Here is a 25,776-nt window from a genome sequence, read left to right on the forward strand (position 1 = left end):
AATATGTTATTGTTTTTTACTTTTGAAAAAATTATTGTTAATTTGATATGGAAATAGTTATTAACTTCAGCAGCCCCTAAATATAACTTTGGGTTATTGATATATTTGGAGTAGACTTGTCTATGGGCTGGACTGGACCGGATTCGTACCGGGCCTAATTTCCTCTTTTTACATGAATATCATAATTGATTGTAAAATTACAACTAAATCATATCACCAAACTTAATTCTCAATATGTCATTTTTTTTCTATATATACCAAATAAAATATGCTTTTAATCCCAATTTAAAAAGTTTAAACCTTAATTCATAAATTTCAAACTCTTGACAATATATTCTAGACCCATAATTTATAAACTTTAATATTTAAAAATAATAATTTTATTAGTTTGACATAATTCAAAACTACGATTTGATATAGTTGTAAATAATTTTATAAAAGTGAATTTCTATGTAAATTTCTCTATTTATTACGTGTATTATAGTTCCTATGTGTTTCTAATGGGCCGATACACTTTTAACATCATCAAGCCCGTAGGCTTTGGCTTAATAAATTAAGTTTGATGCAACATATTGTGACATCTAACCCCATAACAGAGCCCGTTATATATGGTTTGGCCCATTATCACTTGTAAATGGTTAAATTAAGGATCAATTAGACTTCTAATTTATAAATTGTAATCTTTAAAATATATTAAAAGTACTAATTTTACTAGTTTGATATAATTCAAAATTATGATTTGATATGATTGTAAATATTTTCTAAAAGATGAATTTCTGTGTAATTTTCTTTGAGTGGGGCCACGAAGAGATGTGGCTCCAAAACGAAGGAAATGATGAAGATGAGAACGTCCAAATAAATTATTATTTTAATTATTATTTGTTTTGAACTTTTCCCATTATTTTGAATAAAATAAAACAAAGACAGAAGTGACACATGATATACGGCACATGCACCTCAATAATAAGACATATTCAGTTTATTTTAAACATCCATAATCAGTTTATTTAGTTGCCCCATTAAATAAATAATACCCACTGCAATTACTTTTTTATTTAAAACAAGACAAAATAAAATCATTAGCACATGACTGCTATTGTGAAATATTTTGTTTTAGAAAAATGAATGTTTGTTATTATAAGAAACTACTAAATTAGAGAATCATTGATTTCAAAAATAAAATAATAAAATAGAGGATGATTAAGCTACGCATCATTTTAGTCAACAAAATTTTGATTAAGTAATTAAATGTGGACGGTCCTGATTTAATCAAACGTATAACCCGGTGGTAGAATATAATTTGCCTTTTTGCTCTAGTGTTGACCGGTGAATTGCAAGTAGTATATTGCAACCACCACTTGACTTGACCCTTAATCCGTTTGGAGTTTGCCCATATAATGGAAAAGGAAAAATATATTATTGCAAAACTAAATATATACATAATTTTGATAAATTTTGCCCTTTTTAAAATTTAAGTGATATGGTTAGTTTAGGTGTCTCTATTTGTTGTTGTTTTTGCAAAAGAAAAACATAAGAATTAATTTGAAATCTAAGCATAATAGATATTGTTTCACCTTGTTAACACAAGTAACCTAAAAATTGATTATTTATTATTTATTTATGTATTGAAGGAAAAATTTAGGAGTCTAATAAAAAAAAGACTTTTTAAGATATCACAAATTTTAGTACTACTTTCGACCAAACATGTTTAATTTCAAAGTTTTGATAGGATCGTATGCATTAGTGTTTATATATATCAGATTTATATATTCTAATAAAAGAAACATTTATCTTCTCGGTGCATGCTCCACTTGACTTGATGAGGAAACTTGTATTTTCTCCTAATTACTATAACGGTGAAAAATCTAATTATCACTATCTTTGACAGGCTTTATAACAAGAAGTGATAATATCAGGAAGAGATTATCACATATATAATATGAATATAAGAATGTGTTCCTGGGTTACCTCTTATAGCATGGAAACCACTAAGATTAGTTGTAGCAGGGCCGTCCCTGGACATGGGCAGGAGGGGCGCCTGCCCAGGGTCCAAGGGATGGAAGGGCCCCAAAAATAATATTTTTTCTAAAAAAAATAAATATTAAAATTAAATCTTAAAAGATGTAACTGTTGCAAAAATACTCTTAGGCCTAAACAATTAGCAGTGCACATTTAAAACCAAGAGAGGAAATGATCCAAAAATAATTTTTTTTTATAAAAAAATACAAAAATTAAAATCTCAAAAGATGCAATGACAATAAATATAATCATAGGCCTAAAGAGCCACAATATACAAATTTATTATTAATTTTTCTTATAATAATTTTTCGCATGTTGTTGCACATAATGATTATTCAGAAATGAAAGTGTTGCAAATTTTTTGGCCAAAATTATTGATGTTAGCATTTGAAAATTTTTAATTTGTCAAAGAAGCATATTATTATCCAAATAGTTCAATTGCGTTTCGAATCCTCTTAACTATGTCAATGACTGTTGTATCTGCTGAAAGAATTTTTCGGCATTAAAATTATTGAAAATTTATTTAAGATCATCAACATCTTAAGAAAGATAAAATGTTGAGAGAGCAACACTATTTTTAGTGATTTTGCATTTAGAATGCTTGGTAGATAATATTTTGTATGAGCAACTGATATTTAATTCGAAATAAAATAACTTATTTAGTTGAAATTCGATGTTTTTATTAGATCTATTGTTACGTGTAATAAAAATGTGTTATTTTTAAGTAATTTTTGTTTTACATTATTGATTTTTTTACATTATTTTTTACTTGCACTTATTTATTAGGACCCTCATTCGGTACTTCGCCCCTAAGCCTCTAAAATCTCAGGATCGGCCCTGAGTTGTAGTAGAAGAATGAATATTGGTTGTGTGTCACCAAGCACGTATTAGCAACACCAAGGCAATACCGGAAGGAAATACATAGATCCACGAACTAAGAATGGATGAACATTTCTTCAAAAAAAAGAATGGATGAACATGACAGAGAGAGAGAGAGAGGGGATGCGGCGCGGCGTGGCGTGGCGTGGGGCACGAGGGAGAAGGAGAAAAACTGTTTTCTTTCTCAGAAATCTTAATTGATGAATTCACTACTTAGGATTTTAGTTTAAGTATACTTATATACTTAAACTTATTGATCAATTCAAACCCATTAACCCTAACCCGTTCCATCTCCACGATGGATGGACTATTTGACGCATGCCAGATTTTCTACATCTCTCATTCGCACGTGACGGAATTTATTCCGTTTGTCTTATCACATTTGTATTCACAAATAGTTTGTGCACCTAACATATAAATGATAGCTCTAGTGATGTACAGTTGTTGGAGATATATAACATATTCATAGACATGAATTAAATCGAGTACTATACATTTATTGGAGGTATATAGTACTTTTAGTTGAACTCATAGATCGCAACAGATTGTATACTTTAACATAGATTTTGCATCACACTTATTATAATAATTTTAATTTCTACAGTTTTCTATTTTCACGATTACGCAAGTGCATAAATTCTTGGATGGTGAACACATGGAATATTTTCCTCTTGTTGTATTTTATCCATCATAATCAAACTCACTTGTTTAGTCGATATCCTACAGGCCTAATCATCTCATGGCCCTTCGGACTGTCCTTCCCAGATAGCCATATAAGATCATAGTTTCAGAATAAATTAAGAGTCCTAATGATAAATTCGTAAAAACAAAGTTTTACATTGTGAGTCTCACACTAGGGATCTATGGGTGTTTCATTCATAGGCGTGACCACTCTAACGCTCAAGTTAACACTATACTTAGATCTGAAGAGTAAAGTAAAAATAGAGGTTAAGGTTTTTTAACATACTTGTGAGATTCCCATAACCATTGTATTTATAGACTTTGTGGCCTCTTGTAACCATTTTTTGTTAGAGTGCCAGGCTTCTGTTGGAACACGTATACCTTCTAATAGCAAGCCATTATGTGTAAAAGCTTCCTTCTTGTGCTATTTACTTTTAATAGACATGACCATCCTTTGGGCCTCTACCAGCTCTTCCCTTGTACGTTATTGGTAAGGCTAAGGATGGGCTTTTGTTTCTTAAGTTGATAGTCAGTCAGCTCTCCTAGAAGTTGCCTTATAGGACTTAAGCCCATCAATCGAGATAAAGCTTACTTCAATTAGTTGTTATTAAGCCCATCAATCGAGATAAAGCTTACTTCAATTAGTTGTTATCTGATGCTATTGACAAAAATGCAAGGAATATGCAGTGAGAAAGAAGAGCAAAAGTACAACCCTTTTTTTATAGGGAAAGTAGAATTTGAAAAGATAAATGAATGACCATCAAAGATAGGCCTTCGGTTATTCCTCATCGTGGCCTTACACTTGTCGTAACTGCCTGTATAAATGAAACCACACTTTATTAAATGAGCATCCAAACAAGGTTTAGAAGATTAAGAGATTTCTTTGTAGCATTAAAAGACATTTTACCATTATTAAGGAAGTACATTTGAAAACAAACACATAAATATCTTTTAGAGATGCATCCTCAATAATAGGACTTGAACCCATAGGTCACCTCTTCGAGACATGTATACATGATATGCGAGAAGGCAAGACATAACAGGCCAAAAGTCTCATGAACAAGAAGAAATCCATCTCTTAAGGGATATGGAGATATCACCACAAGAAAAGCAAACGTTAAGTGTGAACACAAATGCAGGAAAAACTTTTCACGTGATAATCTGCCATTGGAAAATCATGTTGTTCTAATAAAAGCTTGATACCTTACAAGGTATTAACATAAAGCATTGATAACGTTGTGATATTATCCCAAGGACTAAAAGGGATATTCACCTCAAGAACGCCGCGTATTGATCCCCGAAGGGGAGCCGGCAGGCGGATCTCCATGGATTTGCTTGGAGAGATCCGCTGGCGGACCTATGAGGCGAATCTCTTCATTCACCTGATTCGCCACTGTAACGGCTGGTCGCCGACTCGGCCATAAAGATCATTAATGAGTTATCAATTAGCTAACCGTCAGGTTAAAGATAACTTGTAACCGCCATTAATGGAGCATTAATGGAGGCTTTCTAGTTACCTGAAGGTTACGACTTCCTAGCTATATATAGCCTGATTCCCTAGGCTATTAAGGTACACATTCTCACAACCTTTGTCAATTCAGTTTGTTTCCTTGATTCACCTTACTGACTTTGGCATCGGAGCTTCCCCCCGTCGAACCCAACGACGCCCCTACAGGGACGGACGTTGATCGGAATTTCACTGCCTGTTATCAATTGGTGCGGTGATCGTGGAATCCTTAATCAAACAAAGGGTTTTTCGTTCACATTAAGAAACTATGACAAATGGAGATCAGAATCCCTCTTCAGGGATTGAAACACCATTAGTTACACCATCTAGTGCTGGCCGCACAGTTTAATCTGCTCCTGCAACGCACGTCGAAAGCAGTATGAACCCTGATGCTTTCATCAATATGTGTGCACAAGCCATCGGAGAGCGGTTTGGACCCGAGATGGGGAATCGCCTGCGATCGTTCATGACCCTTCCTCCACATTGGAGCATGGCGTCCACATCAACTGTATCATCCCGGCCCTTGTTAAACTTCGGACTAGGCGCTCAGAGTTCTTCATTTCTCCAAGCTCACAACACGGATTCCATGGTAACTACTACGGCGGCAGCTGGAGAACGACAAATCAATAGGGAGTTATTCCCTGGTGGCGCAGAAGGAAGTCAAAGGAATGATTCAACCCTTCCGGGCGGATCTACAGGTCCTGGATTAAATCCAGGCGGGTTCGATATCCCAAGGCACCCATGGACGAATCTCTCCCTTGGCGGATCCGAGGGGCGAACGCACAAAAAGCGTAGAAGGGAGAAAAGTAGGCGGTCTAAATCACCTTCGCCTCGACGACTGAGATCCTCCCATCGGGGCAGATCGCCCCCATCTACTGGTCGTAGACGGAGTAAAAGGCTAGCGGAGACGCCCCATTCGAGTGGACCACCACCCTCAGGAGCTGTTGGACACATCCCGTCGGGAATCCATGGAGGGGGTAGTGGGCAAGCTCCCCCAGGAGGGGGGGCGGAGGAGGTAGTAGTGGAGGAGGAGGCGGACGCGGAAGTGGAGGAGGGCGTTCGCCATCAGATCCATCATCTGGGTCAAGTTCTTCTTCTTCTCCAAGCAGATCTCCACGAAGGGGTCGCCCAAGGGCGGATCCGGAGAATTTCGATGATAGAGTTAGAGCTCTGGTGCTCCGTATGAATGAGGAAAATGCCAGGCATAATCCGTTCGCCAATAGAGATTCGCCTTTCGCAGCTTAGATTGAGGCAGAGGAAACTGATAGAGCTTTTAAAATACATAATCTCGCTATCTACACAGGTGTTGACAATCCGGAAGCTCACGTCAGAAAATACCGAATACTGCTCAAACTCAATCGTGCCACTGAGCCTATGCTCTGCAAAATGTTTGTCACCACGTTAGGAGGTCCAGCCTACGGGTGGTTTCAGTCTTTACCTCCGGGCTCAATAAACAGTTTTGATCAATTGAGCAGGGAATTTTGTGCTAAATTCGTCGGTTGTATTCCTCCAGTGGTTAAATCAGGAAAGCTTTTTGAGTTAAAGCAGAAGGCGAATGAATCCCTTCGGGAGTACGTAGACACTTTTAACCAGTTGTGCATACAAATCGTTGATGTGGATATCTCCGTAGCAGTGGAATGTTTTGTGAGAAACACCACTTGTAAAAGCTTGCAAGAAGATCTAATTCGAAAGAAACCCACCAGCATGGCAGAATTGATGGAGCGTTGTAAAGACTTTATCGAGGTGGATGACATTCGCCGAGGATCACTGTCATCGCCCAAAAGGGACAAGGGCGAATCTCGCCATCGAGATAGAGACAAAGACAAACATCAGGATTCTTCCTCTAGAAGCAGGCAAAGGGGTTCTAAGAACAAATCAACATTTGTCACCTCTTTCACCCCTCTCAACGCTTCTAAAAGTGAAGTCCTTATGTGGATCGAGAACAGTCAACACAAACGGAGCATTTCATACCCCGAACCAAAGGGGGGGACTACACCAATACTGCTAAAAATCCTAAGAATTATTGTAAATATCACAGGAAAAATGGCCATGACACCGATGCATGTTGGGAGTTAGCTCGGGAAATTGAGCGTCTCATCGAGAGAGGCAAATTGGATCGGTTCATCCAGAATGATGGCAAGAAAGGAGATGGTGATAGATCCAAAGAAGACCCAAAGAAGAAGGGGAAGGGTACCATTAACGTCATAGCAGGCGGACCTGGATACCAACCAATGCTGAAAAAGGCAAAGACTACCGCTCTTGACAGGGCCTCGTTAAATCACCCCTTTGCCGATGTAGGTCCTGAAATATCTCCCCATGCGGATGCACTGGTCGTCACTATGATGGTAGAAGGCTGGGAGATGAAAAGAGTGATGGTTGATACTGGGAGTTCATGCAATGTCATCACCAGAGGAGCTTTTGCCAAACTCATGATTGATCCAGTCCAGGTAGAGCCAACTGTGGTCGATATCTTAGGAGTGACGGGACACACTATCCAAACAAAAGGCCAAGTCACTCTGGATTGCGAGCTTATAGACGATGATCAGGTCTGGAAAGGTGATCTGGAATTTTCTGTCTTGGATGGTCAGTTAGCTTACAATATCATCCTCGGACGGCCCTTTATCTCTGAAGTTGCAGCCCTTATCTCCATACGCCACTTATCGCTTTACATCCCCACGGCCAAGGGAGGTGTAATGATCAGAGGTAGCCAAAAGGTGGCCCAGGAGACATATTCGGCATCACTAATGATTCGCCCCCAATCTAAGGAGGAAGATGAAGAGGAGCTCGTCACAATGGCCTTGGGCGAGACAGAAATGTACCTTATGGCGGATGAAAAGCAGGTGCGAATGGCTAAAGGGCTCAAAGGCGAAATTAAGAATGCAATCACCAAGGTACTCCGTGAGGCGGAGGATGTCTTCGCATGGAAGGATGAAATTCTCCCCGGAATCAGTCCAGACGTGATCACTCACAAGCTCAACATTGATAAAGATGTAGTTCCCATGGCTCAGAAGCGGAGAAACCATGGCCCAGAAAGGCAGAAGGTGATAGAAGAAGAGATCACCAAGCTCCAGCGGGCGGACGCCATTGAGGAGGTGCTTTATACTCAGTGGCTGGCGAACGTCGTTCTGGTAAAGAAGGCGGGCGGATCTTACCGCATGTGTATTGACTTTACGGATCTCAACAAAGCTTGTCCCAAAGACAACTATCCTCTGCCATGTATTGACATGCTTGTAGACGGAACCGCCGGTCACGCCATGTACTCCTTTACATATGTGAAGTCAAGTTACCATCAGATCCCCATGGAGCCCTCAGATAGAATCAAGACCTCGTTCGTAACACACCAAGCCACTTATTGTTTCAAAGTTATGCCCTTTGGGCTTAAGAACGCGGGTGTAACTTATCAGAGGATGATGAACAAGATATTCACAGATAGTAAAGGGGATAACTATTCTGTCTATGTAGATGACATGATCATCAAAAGCACAACCATAGAAAGGCATGCAGATGATATAAAGGAGGTACTGGACGTACTCCGACGCCACAACATTAAGCTGAACCCAGAGAAGTGTACTTTTGGTGTGACGTATGGAAAATTCTTAGGGTTCATGATCAACGAAAAAGGAGTTAGCCCAAATCCTGACATGGTTAAGGCTGTCCTAGAAATGCAAGCACCACGGAACATCAGAGAAGTACAATGCCTTAATGGGCGGATCATAGCCTTGGGCAGGTTTATCTCTTGTTCAGCTCGCAGATGTCAGCCCTTTTACAAGGTCATTAAGAAGCAAAAGGCGTTTGAGTGGAATGAGGATTGTGAAAAGGCCTTCGAAGGAATCAAGCGGTTCCTCACGGAGCCGCCCATGATGAGTCGACCAATGAAGGGAGAGGACCTCTACATGTATGTAATCGGTTACGGATAAGGCTGTGTGCACGGTCATGATACGAGAGGAGGATGGCCAGCAGTTTCCGATTTATTATGTGAGCAAGGTTCTGAAAGACACCGAAACCAGATATTCTAAGCTCGATAAAATGGCGCTGGCTGTTGTCACCACGGCAATCCGCCTTAGACCATATTTTCAGGCGTATACTGTAGTGGTTCGAACGAATATACCGATGAGAAAGGTGTTGCAGAAACCAGACACTTCTGGAAGGTTGATGGAATGGGCAATCCGCCTTGGTGAATTCGATGTGAGATATGAAAGCAGGTCAGCTTTAAAGAGTCAGGTCTTGGCAGACTTTGTGAATGAATTCACTGATGAAGGGATAGATCATCCCAAGCCTCCAGTAGAGGAGTGGACAATGTACACCGATGGCGCCTCCTCAGCGGATGGAGCTAGTGTAGGCGTTGTGATCAAGGGCCCCCAATACATAAAGTTACGGTACGCAGCAAAATTAAATTTCCATGCAACTAATAATGCTGCTGAGTATGAAGCTCTGGTATTGGGATTACGCCTACTCAAAGAAATTACTCCTGAGTGGATTGTGATCTATAGTGACTCTAAGCTAATGGTCAACCAAGTAATCAAGAATTACGAAGTGAAAGATGATGTTTTGGCCAAATACGTAGCAGAAGTCAAAAAATTGCTGGATCACCTTGAGGCTAAGGAAACCAAATGGGAACTGATTCACATACTAAGGGAGTCCAATACTGAGGCGGATCATTTGGCCAAAATGGCCTCTTGTGAGGAGAACTGGACGGATCCAGATTGTCCCTTTGAAGTTAAAATAGCCCCAGCCTTCGCTTCAGAGGAAGTATCCCTACTCACAACGGTAGAAGATGATTGGAGATCGGGCATTCGCCAATATCTGCTATGTGGAACTTTACCTGAAGATAAGGAAGAGGCACGGCGGATAGTTAGGAGAGCGGCTTATTTCTCCATAATCAACGACGACCTTTACAGAAAATCTTTTAGCCATCCTTGGTTGAAGTGCATTCTGCCGGAAGAGGGACAACAAATCCTCAAGGAGTTACATGAGGGAGCATGTGGGGCTCATGAAGCATCCGCCACCATCTTGAAGAAATCCAGGTTAGCAGGTTTCTACTGGCCCACGGCCGAATTGGATGCCCAAAAACTGGTAGAATCTTGTCATAGTTGCCAGATTCATGCGAATGAATCACATACTGCCAAACATCTCCAGAGGCCCATCATAGAAGGACGGTCGTTCGCCCTCTAGGGAATAGACATTGTCGGCCCATTTCCTCCAACTCGCCGACAGAGGAGGTACGTGGTAGTGGCAGTGGATCATTTCACTAAGTGGGTAGAAGCCGAAGCTATCTCCTCCATCACTGCAGAACGAATGGTGGAATTCATCAAGGACAAAATCGTGGGAAGATACGGTGTTCCGCATACCATCATCACCGACAATGGAACACAGTTTAACTGTAGCGAATTCAAAACTTTCTGTGAAGGGTTGGGCATCCTGAACAAATTTGCCTCCGTTTATTATCCCCAATCCAACGGGATGACCGAAGTCACGAATCAGACGATCGTAAAAGGGATAAAGAAGAGATTAAGAGAGCATGATAAGAAATGGGCGGATCAGCTGACAAGCGTTTTATGGGCTTATCGCACCACTCCTAGGACGGCCACAGGAGAAACACCATTCGCCATCTCTCATGGTGTAGAGGTTGTGATCCCGATCGAAATACAGGTCCCAATTGATAGAGTGGCCTTTTATTGCGAAGAGGACAACGGCAAAAGGCTAAGGGAAAGTCTGGATCAAGTAGGCGATCGAAGAGACCAAGCCTATGTACGCATGGCGGCGTATAAACAGCGGATCGCCGCTTATCATGATAAAAACGCTAAGCTTGTGGATCTGAATGTGGGTGACCTTGTGCTCCGAAAGGCCGATAAAATCCAGTCTCGAGAAGGCAAGGGCAAGTTAGGGCTCAACTGGACGGGTCCATATCAGATAGTGGAGAAGATTGGATTCGCCACATTTAAAATTCAGGATATGGAGGGCAACACATTGCCGCGCACATGGAACCTCCAAAATCTCCGCAAATATTTTGTCAGAAAATAAAGTGTACACACGGTCTTGAGTACTCTTTTTCCTTTAGTAAGCTTTTTCCCATGTGGTTTTTCTTACTAAAGGTTTTAACGAGGCTCACTTATAAGACCTGCTTACTGTAATAAAGCATTTCTCCCATTAATAAACATCATTTGTTCTATTATCTGTGTTCTTTTTAAAGTTTATTGCAGCAATATCAATATTCCAGTCTTAAAAAGAAGGGGGCCATCTGACGCTCTCCACATTAACAAAGTATCGCTATCTCATAGCTACGTTTTCTCCTTAGACATAAGAGAATCTATCTTATGGGCGGATCCATCTCTGAGAAGATCCCAATCTCCGATAGAGTTAAAACAATCCTTGGACGCAAGGTCTTTACACTCTCTTACATATCCTTCCCAAAAAAGGATTCACAAGTCCTACGGGCGGATTACTTCACCTCAAAGACAGGTAGCAAATTGATCCCCTAGGCAACTTTACTTCCTTCAATGGAATAGAACAGCTTCTAACCTTCACAAAGGTCCATGCAATGGGGTACGGCTGGCCACCTACTCCAAAATAAATCCTAGATGCCTATATATATTTACTTACACAAACGTAATAGTAAAATAAATAGATGCCATAAAGGATTAAAACAAATTGTACTTAACGATTTTTTACAAATCACAAGTAAACAACTAAGTAATAATAGGAGCATCCTCCTTTATACTATCCTCGCTTACGGCGCTTGCCTGGAAAGCCTCCTTCTCCACAGCCTCAGATACGCCAACCAAAGCTACCTCATTTTCCACGGAAGATGTGGGACCCAAAGGAAGGGTGTTATCGGTGATCGATTCTTCACCCGCTTTGCGGGGAACTTCCTCAAGCTCCACTAGAGGGACGGTAGTGGAAGGTTTGCTTTCTTCTATGGGGCCCTTCATCCATCTCCGAACATATTCACGGATGTATTCCTTAGCATCCGACATCTTGTCATATTTGGCTACGTCTTCTGGTTCGGGGACGGCAAACTGCGGATCTGTGAAATCAATCTCGGGATGCGCCAAGGAAAAGTACACCATGAGCAGTTCGCCATAATAGAAGGCTTGCTCACCCGCCATGTATTCAGCTTCTCCTAGGGCGTCCTCATGGTTCTTGGCGTCTGTCACAATCTTTTCCTTAAGCTTCTCAATTTTCGCATCTCTAAGGATTAAGGCGGCTGTGGCAGAGGCAAGGTCCGCATTAGCAGAAGCAATGCGCGCATTGGCATCCGCTACCTCTTTTTCCAGTTTTTCAATGGTTGCCTTATCCGCCACACCCTGAAGGAGCTTGGCCTCTATAGCACGTATGCGAGTATACATCTGTCCAAAAACAAAACAATTTCATTAAGAGAAAAGAGCAAAGGGACAACTTTTTCTACAAAAAGAAATCCTCTCTAGGGAACTCACCATAAGGAGCTCTGTTTTCCCCTTTTGCGCATGAATGGAACCAGGAATTTGGTTCTGATTCTTTTGCACTTCGCCCACCTGACCCAGGGCTTCATCCAAGTCGTTTATGATGGACTCATTTTCAAAAGATCATTGAGCACCATACTTGGCGGACCAGTATCCGCCCATATCGGGCCTCGCCATCTGCACAGACATTCAGGGGTCAAAACTTAAAACTTGACGAAGCAGGTAAAAATAAAAGGCAACTTACCTGTTCTATCTCCCCAACAAGCCTGGCGGACCTCATGGCATCCGCCATAAGCTTAGGGCCTCCAGTGGTTATAGGCTTCCTCCTTTTCAGTGGCGGCTCGACCACTGTTCCCGCAGGGCGTTTTCCAGTATCCGTTTGAGGATTCGCCACTTGATCTTTCCTACGTGCTTCAGCCTCTAAAAACTTCCTACGCTTCTCTGTAATAGCGTGATTGGCCTTAGATAAACCCCTGCCATAGAAAACATTGAAGTAATCAAAGTTCGAGAAGGAATAAAAGTTACCTTGGTCAAATTGTGTAATCTTGGAGTAAATGAATTGCTCCCCCTCTCGGCGGATCAACGGAATATCGCTCATCATGAAGGCTAAAGCGTCTGCGTATGTCCATGCATCCGCCTTGATCTTCTTCATGAGCTCCGCCACCACTTCATCACTATCGGTCAATATTCGCATATCGCCCGCCATATGTAAAGGCTTGGGATTCCAAAACGAGGGCAAGCCCAGTGATTCGCTCTCTTTTATCTTCACATAGAAGAATTTCTCATCCCAGCAGTGGACATTGGACATTTTGTCACTAAATGGCGAATATGCCCCGAATTTGGCGAAAGTGAGGTAGGATTCAGACTTCCGTTGTGAGGGTTTATGGAAAGCTCTAAAAACACGACCCGTATATACCACTCCTAAATTTGAGGCGAGGTAGCAGTCTAAAGCAATATCCAACCAACCGTTGGGGTGCAGTTGGCTGGCTGTGATATCAAAGTAGGAGAGGATGTCCGCCATCATCTTTGGGAGAGGAAGCCGGAACCCTCTCTCTACACGACTACAATATACTGTTAGAAAACCGCTAGGCGGACAGGAAGGTCGTTGATGGGCTGCGGCTAGCTGAGTCTCATAATTATTGATCCAGGGGAAGCGATTCGCTAGATCCACTAGATCCGCGGCACTCATACGAGACGGAGTAGACTCCGCTCGAGGGTTCTTTTTTCTAGGTGGGATAGAAGAAGAGGCCATTGTCCCCGGAAAACACCTAGCCTTAACGGCCGGAGTAGTACCGGAGACAGAGGTAAAAAGAACTAGATATCCGGTGGAACGAGTTTGGTAGCGATTACACGCCGAGTCACTAAACCCAGCTAAATCAGAGTTAATCGTGTCCTCGGAGGAAGAGGAGTTCTCCGATGACGAAGTGGTCCAACTAAAATCGACTTCTATTTCGGGAGAAGGGGTCGAATTAAAAAGCTCTGAAGTTGATCTAGAAGATGAAGACGAACTTCTAAACATCCAGAGAAAAGTTAAACAAAAGAAGATGAACTTACATGTGAAATCGGAAGCTTGGTGCGAAACTCTGAAAAATTCCCAGAAAAAACTTCGAAAGGAGACAATGCAGAAGAAATGAAGAAGAAAGAGAAAGAGAAAGAGGAAGAGGGATGTTTTCTCCTTCTTGGGACAGTGCGTCCACTACACGTGTCATTCATCCATTGGCATTGAACAGTGTGCTCATTAATGCAGATGTTTATGACGGCGCGCGGAAGCTCAAAAGCCCTAAAGGACTTTAAGGGCATTTGGGGGGGGGGGGGCTTCTGATAACATTGTGATATTATCCCAAGGACTAAAAGGGATATTCACCTCAAGAACGCCGCGTATTGATCCCCGAAGGGGAGCCGGCAGGCGGATCTCCACGGATTTGCTTGGAGAGATCCGCTGGCGGACCTATGAGGCGAATCTCTTCATTCACCTGATTCGCCACTGTAACGGCTGGTCGCCGACTCGACCATAAAGATCATTAATGAGTTATTAATTAGCTAACCGCCAGGTTAAAGATAACTTGTAACCGCCATTAATGGAGCATTAATGGAGGCTTTCTAGTTACCTGAAGGTTACGACTTCCTAGCTATATATAGCCTGATTCCCTAGGCTATCAAGGTACACATTCTCACAACCTTTGTCAATTCAGTTTGTTTCCTTGATTCACCTTACTGACTTTGGCATCGGAGCTTCCCCCCGTCGAACCCAACGACGCCCCCACAGGGACGGACGTTGATCGGAATTTCACTGCATGTTATCAAGCATAATAGGATGTATAACAACCTATAAATATAAGATTTATTAGAATCTATCAAGTATACCAAAAATCCTAGCCCCATTTCTTATTTTTTCTTCCCTACATCTGAGATCGAAACTGCCTTAGGCATCAAAGTGCTTACGCTGGATAGTTGGCAACTTCTATTTTACAAATTCAAGCAAGGCTCAAAAAGTGGGATTTGAAGATCTAACCAGCTAAATTTCTACTTCATATGAGTGAAGATGGATGAGGATTTTTATGATGTAGGGGAGAGGCTCCCATCTCTGCGCCATCATTATATATTTTTCCTCATTTCCATCCTATAGAAAATATAAATAAGGATTCTACATTTCCATTAGGGTGGTTCCACGTTGCGAACATATATTTCCCGCCCCATTTATAATCCCACCTTTAAACCACCAACGTTTGAGGTATTTTTTAACCTTATCCTTCTTATTTTCTTTATTATCAACAAGTTGGGGATGTTAAGTAACTAAGCATTAAAAAATAGTAGTATATTATTAGGTGCTAATTAGTAATAAATTAATTTTTGGTTACTAATTAATTACTAATGAATAAATAAATTATGTACCCATTAGTATATTCCTCTTTTAAATGGAAGGGGAGAATAATTATGCAATTGCTCTCATCTCTCACAGAGGTTGCGCGAGAAAAGCTCCACTGCGAGATCTGAACGCAAACTCACCTCTTTCACTTGTGTCTGAATTTCCGCATCTTTTAAGTGATTTTTGGATCTCCAGTTTCTACCAGAACAAGTAATTTCCTCACAGTTTTTTTTTTTTTTTTTTTTTCAATCTTTTAATCCATCTCCATCTCCATCTCTATGTTCTGATTCTTCTCTTCGTGTTTACATCAAATACTCAGTTACATATTCAATTAGTTTATTTGTGCGAAAATTGGTATAAAGCATAAGAGCGCAGTGCTCTTTTCGTCATAGTATGTCGTGGTGGTAATGGGTTCCGGCAAAAGTGCAACTTCTTCGTCTCAAAATATGGACACATCAATCGCAGGCAAGTTTACATTTTTTCCCCAGTAATTATCTATATTTATGTATCAGCTATGGGATTTAATATTGTGCTTGTAGCCTCAAAGTCATTAAAAAAAAGGGATGAGTCGTCACGGGAAAGTCTTGATGAAATGAAATTCAAAGTTTGAATTAATTTTTTTTTACAGAATCTCTATCTAAGAACTCGAATCCGTAGTAATTTGACTAGTTCAAACGGATCTGTGGTTTAATTAAAAAACCTAAAAATTTTATCGTCTTAGACATAGGTTGGTTTAATGTGAAACCCCTCCCCTTTTAGCTGTTTTGATGAATTGCTGTTAAGCTTGAGATGGCTTGTGGGCTGTGTTGCACCGGCAGCCGTATTCTAAAACATAACATTCACAAGATAGCCTTCAAAGGAAAGAGGGCACGGAACTGGAGCCAGCCCAGGGCCCCAGGCCGCTGGCTCTGCCCTTGAGTAGTATATGTTCAGCATCCGATAGCCCCCCTAAATTTAGTTTATATTGACGTGTATGCAGTGTAATTCTAATATTTGAAGATGGTTGAGTTGGTAAGCTACCTGTTTTCTAGTAAAAGATCATGGGTTCAAACCCCATAAACCTCATGTTTTTAAACGACTTTTATTTATCTATTTGAATTTGAATTTTATTTTAAGTAACTATGTTACCTAACTTGTGGGTTTTATAGGCTATTGAATAATTATTTAAACCAAGGAGCGAATAACCTAACTTTGGAGTAAAGGCTAGTAATATATGAACTCAAACTGTACTTGTGACATGAATTGATCTCAATATGTAAAAGCTGCAACCTTGTGGGACTATATGTGCAAACCTATGCCCAGTTGTATTGGGGCTGGACCTGTGACATAAATCTGCTGTTTTGGTGTACAAGAGGCTGTTTCTTGTTTAAGATTTTGAGGAATTAGGTGCTTCCAGTTTTCATGAAATAATTCAGCGGTTAATTGACAGTTATTATTCTTATTATTTATGTTGCTACAGCTACTACACTGGTTTAGAGAAATTTGTTGAATTGAATAATTATTTATCAGTTGAAAGTAATGGGAGGAGATGATTTCGCCATTCTTAAGTACCAATTTGTATAAAGCTTTAAGTTGTGTATTGTATCATTAATCTATCAATATTTTTAGAACTTTAGATGTTATAGCTTGTACAGTTATTATGTAGCTGACAAGGATATGAAGAAATCTAAAGAACTTTTAGCTTTAGTCATGATAAGTTAGGCTATTTGATCATGGGATTTCTGTTGCACATTTAGCATCCGGACAAGCTACAGACGTGAAATGTAAAGCATTTGTAGTATCAGATTCCACCCATCCCCTTTATTCTTGCCCATGAACACTGAATAAGCTATTGGATTAGTTTGGTCTCACTTTATGGTAATTTCTATAAAATGCTTGTTGCGAAGAGTTAGCTTTTAAACGGTTAGTGTTCTTGATGCTGGCGTTCAACCTCTATGATTCTATACTTATTTGCTGCGAAGCACTGACACGGGTATGGCGGGGACACGCCAAATTTATATATATAAAACATTCATAAGTCATTATAAACCATAAATAACATCCATAATAAGTCATTAATTCATCAAAAAGAAACATTTAATACTTCAAACCATAGTTGTTAAATCGAGATACGACTCGTGACTCGAAATCTCATTTTGTGAATCAAGACTTGTGAATCGTATCGAATCGTCAGATACGGATCAATTTTAAAATATTATAAAAAAATAAAATATTAACCATATTTAACTTTAAATATGAGTCTAAAAATGAAATATTAATATCCAATTGAAGAGTCCTAATTATTTGAAGAGTCTTCACTTATTCCTTTTATTTGATTTTTTTATGTTTAACAGTTAAAACATAAACCTGTACGTTTTTTTCATTTGTAACAATAACAAATGAATTCATAGATAGACCTGTACGTCTTTTTCCATTAAATGGATTACAATTTACAAAACAATCATTAATACCATTTATTATTTCCTGCACAACATTCAATATTTAGACTTTCCAGCACCTGTCTTTACGTTTTCCATTTAATTTTTTTTTTTAAGCCAATGCCATGACTCGTCGGCCGAGTCACCGACGATTCGGCCGAGTCATGGCCGATTCAGGTGGATTTCGAGTCATACCATAGAGTCGACTCGAAATCCACCTGACTCGTATCGACTTGTACGAGTCTAATAACTATGCTTCAAACTATTTAAACTACAAAAAAAGGGGTGGCTACTATATTCTTTTCTTTCTTTAATTAGGGTTTACTCAGAAGCCGCGTCCCCTAAGTGTCTCTGTCCGACACTCGTAGGTTAACCTCCTAGAAGTTTTGGTGCTTCCTAGGTTATTTTAGATAGACAAAGGAGGAACACCATAAAATAACTATACTTGATGGAATGCAATTTTATTTTACCAAATTCTGTTGGCTGAAACAATATAATGTTTTGCAGGTATTCATGCGAGGCAACAACAGGAACTAGAAAATTTGACACTGACTACACAACCTTTCAAAACATTAAAGTTTTTTGTTTTTGCTCTGATTCAATATTTTAAGCAATTGGCAAAATACCTTTTGGCAAAAGGTGGTTGGCTAATGCTTTCAAGTGTTATGGTGGTAGCAAGTGTAATGCTGCTGGTTACCATAGACGGCCCTCATGAAAAGGTACTTAGTTCGCCCATTGTATCTGCTTCTTATATGTTCTTGCTAAAGAGTAGACTATTCCTATATATGTGTTTTAGAGGTTTTGTCTATTTTGTTATTACCATGGACTATAGTTTTGTAAGTTCAAAAATTTCTCTCTTCAAAATCATATGTGAATAGGACCTAGATAAACAGTGGTTTTCTCCTTTCTTTTTCCTTGCATTACATTGTATATTTGTATAGTCTTATTAATAGCAAAAGATTGTAATTACCCTTTGTGGCATGCTTTTGCAGCATATTGAGGAACTTTCTAATTATTTTCGGTTTGGACTGTGGTGGATTGCCCTTGGTGTTGCATCTTCAATTGGGCTTGGTAAGAATATTTTAGCTTTTAAATATATAAAAAGAGTTATTTGCTGGAAGAATGACCCTAAGCATTATATCATTTGAGTTTCAAAGAGGCAAGCTTTGGTTTCATGCCATAGCCCAAAGCTACGTTGGTTTTTGAGAAGCAAATTCCTTTCGAATGCTCACTTGCCAATGCCATATGGGCTTATGCCGAACTTTGTTGACCATGAATTTTGTAACCTTGCATTCAATGGTCAAACTTGAAATTTGAATTAAGTTGGGTGTGTCTTGGGACTGGGAGGAAGAACTGGGGAAGCAAAATATATTGGTTATTATAGAGAACAATATTCTTAGTAAGGTGGAACGAAAATATGTACTTCTGATACAAAACATAAAGATCATCACTCGAGATTTATAATTAATAATGTTCTGATTCAAACTTGTATTGCAGAATGCAGTTTTGGATTTCTATTTTCTTTAGATTGACTTGGATGTTGCTCCTTCATTATCTTCCAGGATCTGGTTTGCACACTTTTGTTCTTTATTTGGGTCCTCATATAGCCCTATTCACAATAAAAGCAGTGCAGTGTGGTCGAATTGATCTAAAAACTGCTATATATGATACAATACAGCTGAAACAAGGTCCTTCATGGCTTGACAAAGATTGCAGTGAATTTGGGGACCCAGTTTTCCCATTATCTAATGGTGTGCGGGTTCCACTAAGCAGCGTATTGCCACAAGTTCAGATAGAGGCTGTTTTATGGGGAATTGGGACTGCACTTGGGGAGCTTCCTCCTTATTTTATCTCGAGGGCAGGTATGCATTTTCAGTTCTATCTTTATATATTTTTTTTTCAAATCTGTGGATGCCTAATTAAATTGCCGATCACAATCACACCCCATATATTTTATCTTTAAGACATTTGCATTACTTAACATTTTTTTTGGGCTACATTGGAAGGCCAAACCCGCAGAAACAAAGAAGACCGAAACTTATGTTGCATAGTAGCGTTTTTGCATTTTGTGTCCGTGTTCATTTTTGTTGAAAGGCTATTTTATGAAGGTTATGTTTTAGAAATAATGTTTCCGGTGTCTGTTTCTGTGTCCGTGTCCGTTTCCGTGTCCGTGCAACATAGACCGAAACTAATGCGTAACCATCCGAGGAAAACAAGTTCCACACCTATCTTCATGGAGGATACTCTGGAGGCTTGCAGGAGACGCAACACACTCGTGAAAACCCAAGGAGAACAACCCTATGGATTTTGCCATCCAATCAGCATCCCTATTCCTTTCTAAGAGAATGAACCGCTTTGAGATTCCAATTCTTGTACTTAAACTGGTGAAAATGAGAGATAATCCAAGCATAGGGGTGCTGAGCATTGATCTCCCCTAAAATATAATTCACCACAATCTGAGATTCCTTCACCCCTTATCCCAAGCAAGCCGAAGCCTAAAGAAAGCCCCCAAATCTCCGCAAGGACAGCGGAACAGATGCCCACGTTCAAATAGAAACCTCCAAGCCATCTCCCATTATCATCCCGTATAATGCCTCCAGCCTTAGCTAAACCTTGATTACCCTTGCTGGAGCCATCACAGTTCACTTCCACCCAATCTGTATCCGGAGGATGCCATTTCATCTGAATTTCCCTCCTAAGCACAGTATGATTGAAAGAGTCACCTGGAAAGCATACAGAATACCGTTGCACCGGGAGAAGATGAAATCCAATTTATTTGTAGAAGCATTAATCCCATCCCCAAGAACTCTCGCATTCCTCCAACGCTAATTACTTAGCACTTTAAGATTAGCACTTTAAGATTAGCACTTTTAGTCCTTAAAAACACTTAAAAATGCATGAGACTTTTAATCTATCTATCCTTAGTATTATTAACTGATTGGATGAGGATCAATTTTATCAAAAGCCAAAACTATATAAACATATTAATAAAAATGCTACAGTAGGCAGTAGCATATGAAAGGACTGAATACGAAATTCTATGATGCATGGAAACGCTCGAGCAGCTGCTTTTCACCATTTCTTGGAAATGTGGGAAACGGAAACGCCTGGAAACTGATATGAAACACTTTTTGGTGCGTTTCTGTAATTATGAAAAATATGAAACGCGTTTCCAAACTCATAGTTTCCGGTGTCCTTTTTGACTAGATTTCTGAAAACTTTTCTAGTATTGGGATTCCTATTCAGTACAGGATTAGGAAAAAGCTGAAAAACTTCCTATTTGACTCAAACTTACTTCTATTTAAACAACTTACCCACTGATTTCTCCTATAAATTATTGAATCTTGATGTAGCTTGAGGGAGTTTGAACCTTTGTTTGATCTTCAGACTTCAATCTCTTTTTGTCGTTTAGACATAGCAAGACAGGTATGTCCTCTTTTTTGTTTATCATCGATGATCTGATTCTGAACTTACGAATTGAATCGATAATCTGAATTTCTAATCAAAGTTCTTCGTTTTTGTTCTTTTGTTGACTGCTTGTTAGTTGTTACTAGTGAACATATGAATCTGAACTTATGAATTGATAATTCTAAACTTATGAGCTTGTTAGTGATGCACGGAATTCTATTTCAGAATCTTAATTTGAAGGACATGCATGATGCCACATACCCCTTATAAATAATGGGTGGGTGGTCTTGTAGTAAAGCATATTAACATTGGCAGTAAACCAGAAAATTATTGGTGGGTTTAAATTTTTTTTATTCTTGGAAGAAAAGCACCTTGGCAGTAAATAATGGGTGGGTTTAATATATTTTATTCCTGTAGTATTATTTGAATAAATTATGGAACTTATGAATTCTTTGTTTTGATTGTTTTATCAATAATTAATTTGTGTTTTATTAAACTATCTTACCCTATTAGTAGGGAACAGAGGAGCAACCTACTCTTACCTTTAGGGCCGACCAATAACAACCTATTTTCTTACACAATCGGTTGTTGACTAAGATATGTTTATACTAATGGAGGGATGCCCTTAGAACAGGATCCAGGCAAAGGGAATATTTTTATGTTTATTATATTTTTAATATTTATAAATATGCCCCTTTATTTTTAATATTTACACGTTTCCCCTACTTCGTTTTCATTTCTGTGCAACATAGACGAAATTTTAGAACACTACCTATGCAAGTATTTGTCATCCAATTTTAAAGTGTGGCTGTGATTGACTTCTAAATTTTTTTTCAAAGGAACACGTTTCATAGAAATGAAGACTCTTCTCTAGTTGATCTTGGGCCGTCTCCTATGATTAAAGTTTGGTAACATTATACTGGAAGCTGAATTTCTGAAACCCCTACTATATTTGAAGTCTTTTGGTTTTCATTAAAATCCACAGAATCATTTCATAGGCTGTTCTCAAAGCTTTTTTCTTTGGATATTAGATGTGCTTTTCCTGTGTCCTTAGCTACTTATATCCTTCTTATACGGCAAGTTACTTTAGAACGAATGTAACTTCAGTGGACATGGTGCACGGGTATAGGGAAAGGGTTGTTCCTATATGTCCGCAGTGGCACTTCCACACACATCAACTTGCATTCCCAACAAAAACAACAACAACCAACAACAAATGGATTTCTGTTTTGAATGCTACAGTTTTTTCTCCAAACATTGAGGGTTTATGATCCAATGCCATATATACCCGTATCCTAGAGGTGCTTAGAGCTGTGATTGAGATGCTATTCTCGTTTTTAAAATAATGCATGTTGTCATGTTACTATTATAATGGTGAGAGTTTTTTCTACTTCTGCTGCTTTATGGTTAAGGTTGTTGCAAATTGATAGAAATGAAAGGTAGTTCATATACTTGTTAGTTTTGCCTATTTTAAATAATTAGGGAATTCACTCATACATACCAACTATTGTTCTTTTCTATTTGATGAGCGCATTATTTATACAAGCCCTGTCTACATTTCACTGTCTATTAATAGACGAATTGTGTATTAACATAGAATGAATTTAGCATATGACTTTATTTTGCATTAACATGATCACTTTCTGCAGCAAGCTTATCAGGTAGTACAATGGAAGAAATGGAAGAATTGAATGTTTCCCCATCTGAAGATAGTGGAACCATAGCTACTCATCTAAATAGAATTAAGCGGTGGCTACTTTCACATTCACAACATCTAAACTTTGTCACAATATTACTACTTGCTTCGGTTAGTTCAGACGCCTATATTATTATAGTTCAAGCTCTTCATGAAATTTATGTGATACGTCTTTTCTTTGACATTTCCTTGTTCTGCATTCCTCATTCTCTTCAAAAGCATTTGACTCTTATTTGGCAGAAATTTGTCGCAATTTAAAGTTCACGATCTTCAAAATCTTTCAGATTAGTAGTTCTCAGAAACATCCCCTCCATATTGCAGAGCTTTGTCCCTAGAACTATACTGATACCTTCTTATCAAAATGAAAAGCTGAACATGAAAAAAAATGGAGATACGTTTAATGTGCCCATAGATGAATGCAAGTATTATTGAAATTTCACATTCTACATAAGGCATTGAGCTATTGAAAGCAGAATTGCATACAAGTTACCAGATTTTTGCATCTCTTTTATGTTATATTGAATATTTGATTGCTTATTAATTTGTACTAATAAACTGCAATCTTTTTTAGGTGCCAAATCCCCTGTTTGACCTTGCTGGCATTATGTGTGGACAATTTGGCATTTCATTTTGGACCTTTTTCTTTGCAACATTGATCGGGAAGGCGATAATCAAGACTCATATACAGGTTTGTAATATGTTCTTAATATATATATTTTGGGGCATCTGATCATTGTGACAACCTTTAAAGGAAAATTATGAGCAACCAATAATATAACTTTTCGTTTAAGTTGCCTACACGAAAACTTAAGATGTTGGTTTTATTTTGAAGTGCTCTGGGTCTCTTATTGTCCTTTTCAGACAGTTTTCATAATCTGTGTGTGCAACAATCAACTCCTTGAGTGGATAGAGAATGAATTGATATGGATACTCAGCTTTGTGCCTGGTCTTGCTTCTGTGCTACCTAATATTGTTGCCAAATTGCATGCTCTTAAAGAAAAGTATATGACACCTGCAGCGGCTCTGCCCACGAATGATATTGTTCGTATCTCCTACTACATACTTTCTGGATCAATTTTCTTTAAATATTAGTAATGTCATTAAATCCAACGAATTTGATTTCACATCACATAGTTCACAAGTTCAATAATTTCTGTTGTCCGTTCTTCCTAGGTGAAAAAATGGGATTTCTCATTTGCTGCGTTGTGGAACACTGTGGTCTGGCTGATGCTCTTGAACTTTTTCTTCAAGATTGTGAATGCAACAGCTCAGTCATATATGAAGAAACAGCTCGACAAACAGCTTGACGGTAAGCAACCAGCGACGACAGCCACAACCACAAGCACAACGAATAATGTGTCATCTTCAACACATTCAGATTAGTCTTTTTCTGACCAAAAGCATCTTGATAAACAAGCAAATGTTCAACTTGCTTTTTTTTAATCTTTCTTTTTTCCTTTTCCGTTCTCCTCCTTGATGATGACAGCATTAGAATATGAAGTTATAAGTAGTGTGATGGCTCTTTGGTAAGCAATCAATGTATTGAGTCATCCCCGGAATTTCATTACCGAGGAACTCCCTATTAGAAGAAGCATGTACAGAAGAAAAAAAAACATAGGAACACGGTGACGGATATGATATCCCTTGTCACATTGGGATTGGGATAATTCATTGCTTTGGGTAATGTTTTTACCCATTGATCGAAATTGGGAAACGGGAGCGTTTTAGTATTCTTTGTAATTGGAATCACATTATTTGCTAATTTACCTTTATGGATTCTACTTTCCAGTAGTGCCTTTTTAGGTTCTGGTTAACACAGATTGACACCATACATTACTCCAATTTATGTCTATGATGCTGCTTTTTTTAGTTATGTTTTTTCTGGGTTTAAACAGTAACCTGACATAATTATTGTCTTTTCCATAAAGATGAAAAAGATTCATCGTCAAATCCTGTTTACAATTTTGTTTTTTCTGGTTTCCTTTATTTATTTATTTTTAGATAAACTCAAATAAAAATTCTATGGATTTTTTTTCCCATAAAAATCCTATGATCTACTATGTTAACAAAAAAGAACAGGGTTAATTATAGATACTGGTTTTGCCGATTTCTAGATAGGTATCCGTGGTTTTTAACAAATCCAACTCTGTGTTCTGCGCTGTACCAAAATCTGAGATAAGGTAATTTTGGAATGTTAAAATTTTGACATTCTTCTTCTTTCTTCGGTCTCCTTTTTTCTTATATTTTATTTTTCTGCTGGAATTCCAGCATTTCTAGAATTCTGAAAATTAAAGAATCACGAATTTTTAAGAACAAAGTCAAAGGTCAATTTTTTCTCTAAAATATTTCATCAATTTAATAGATTCTATCCATTTGTTTTGATTTGATAATGGCTTGTAAAAAATATTATAAGTATCCATCTGTAAATCGGGAAAATTACAGGACATCTATCTTGAGCATAAATATTACTATATTATACAACTACTATATATATATATATATATATACATATATATATATATATATATATATATATATATATATATATATATATTATTATGATACATAAAATATTATTGAAGAAGTGAATCTAGAATTTCATAATATGAATTCTCATGAAAGAAGTCCAGTCATCGATGTGTGTCCATGTGGCCTGGATTATTAAATATATGAGTTGATGTGAAGATAAGCCTTAAATATTCCTAATCTTTCTCTTAATTATAATTTATTTGGTTAAACAATGATAAATGAAATCCTTAATAATTAGTTGCGATTTGAGTTAAAGATTCTCAAGTTAGCAACCTTCTGGTGGAGTCTCAACTGAACTCTAATGCCAAATAAAATAATAATTACAAAAGTGCCTC

General features: G+C 38.5%; 1 protein-coding gene across 1 annotated transcript; it reads left to right on the plus strand.

The window, feature by feature from the left end:
• Window positions 1-15,442: 15,442 nt before the first annotated feature.
• On the plus strand, window positions 15,443-24,700 carry LOC136219752 (vacuole membrane protein KMS1). The gene is made up of 9 exons (XM_066007258.1): window positions 15,443-15,601; window positions 15,711-15,856; window positions 18,316-18,527; window positions 18,801-18,879; window positions 19,371-19,670; window positions 22,866-23,023; window positions 23,484-23,600; window positions 23,774-23,953; window positions 24,086-24,700. The coding sequence occupies exons 2-9, from the start codon at window positions 15,799-15,801 to the stop codon at window positions 24,293-24,295; spliced, it is 1,314 nt and encodes a 437-aa protein (XP_065863330.1). The 5' UTR covers window positions 15,443-15,601; window positions 15,711-15,798; the 3' UTR covers window positions 24,296-24,700.
• The last annotated feature ends 1,076 nt before the right edge of the window (window positions 24,701-25,776 follow it).

This window comes from Euphorbia lathyris, chromosome 2, assembly GCF_963576675.1.
Source record: "Euphorbia lathyris chromosome 2, ddEupLath1.1, whole genome shotgun sequence".
Taxonomy (NCBI): domain Eukaryota; kingdom Viridiplantae; phylum Streptophyta; class Magnoliopsida; order Malpighiales; family Euphorbiaceae; genus Euphorbia; species Euphorbia lathyris.

Excerpts from the sequence above, each read along its gene's own strand:
- LOC136219752 (XM_066007258.1), top strand. The coding sequence starts at position 15,799 with ATGGGTTCCGGCAAAAGTGCAACTTCTTCGTCTCAAAATATGGACACA. Across the intron at positions 18,528-18,800 it reads TAGACGGCCCTCATGAAAAG|CATATTGAGGAACTTTCTAA; the intron begins GTACTTAGTTCG and ends ATGCTTTTGCAG. Across the intron at positions 23,601-23,773 it reads TAATCAAGACTCATATACAG|ACAGTTTTCATAATCTGTGT; the intron begins GTTTGTAATATG and ends TGTCCTTTTCAG.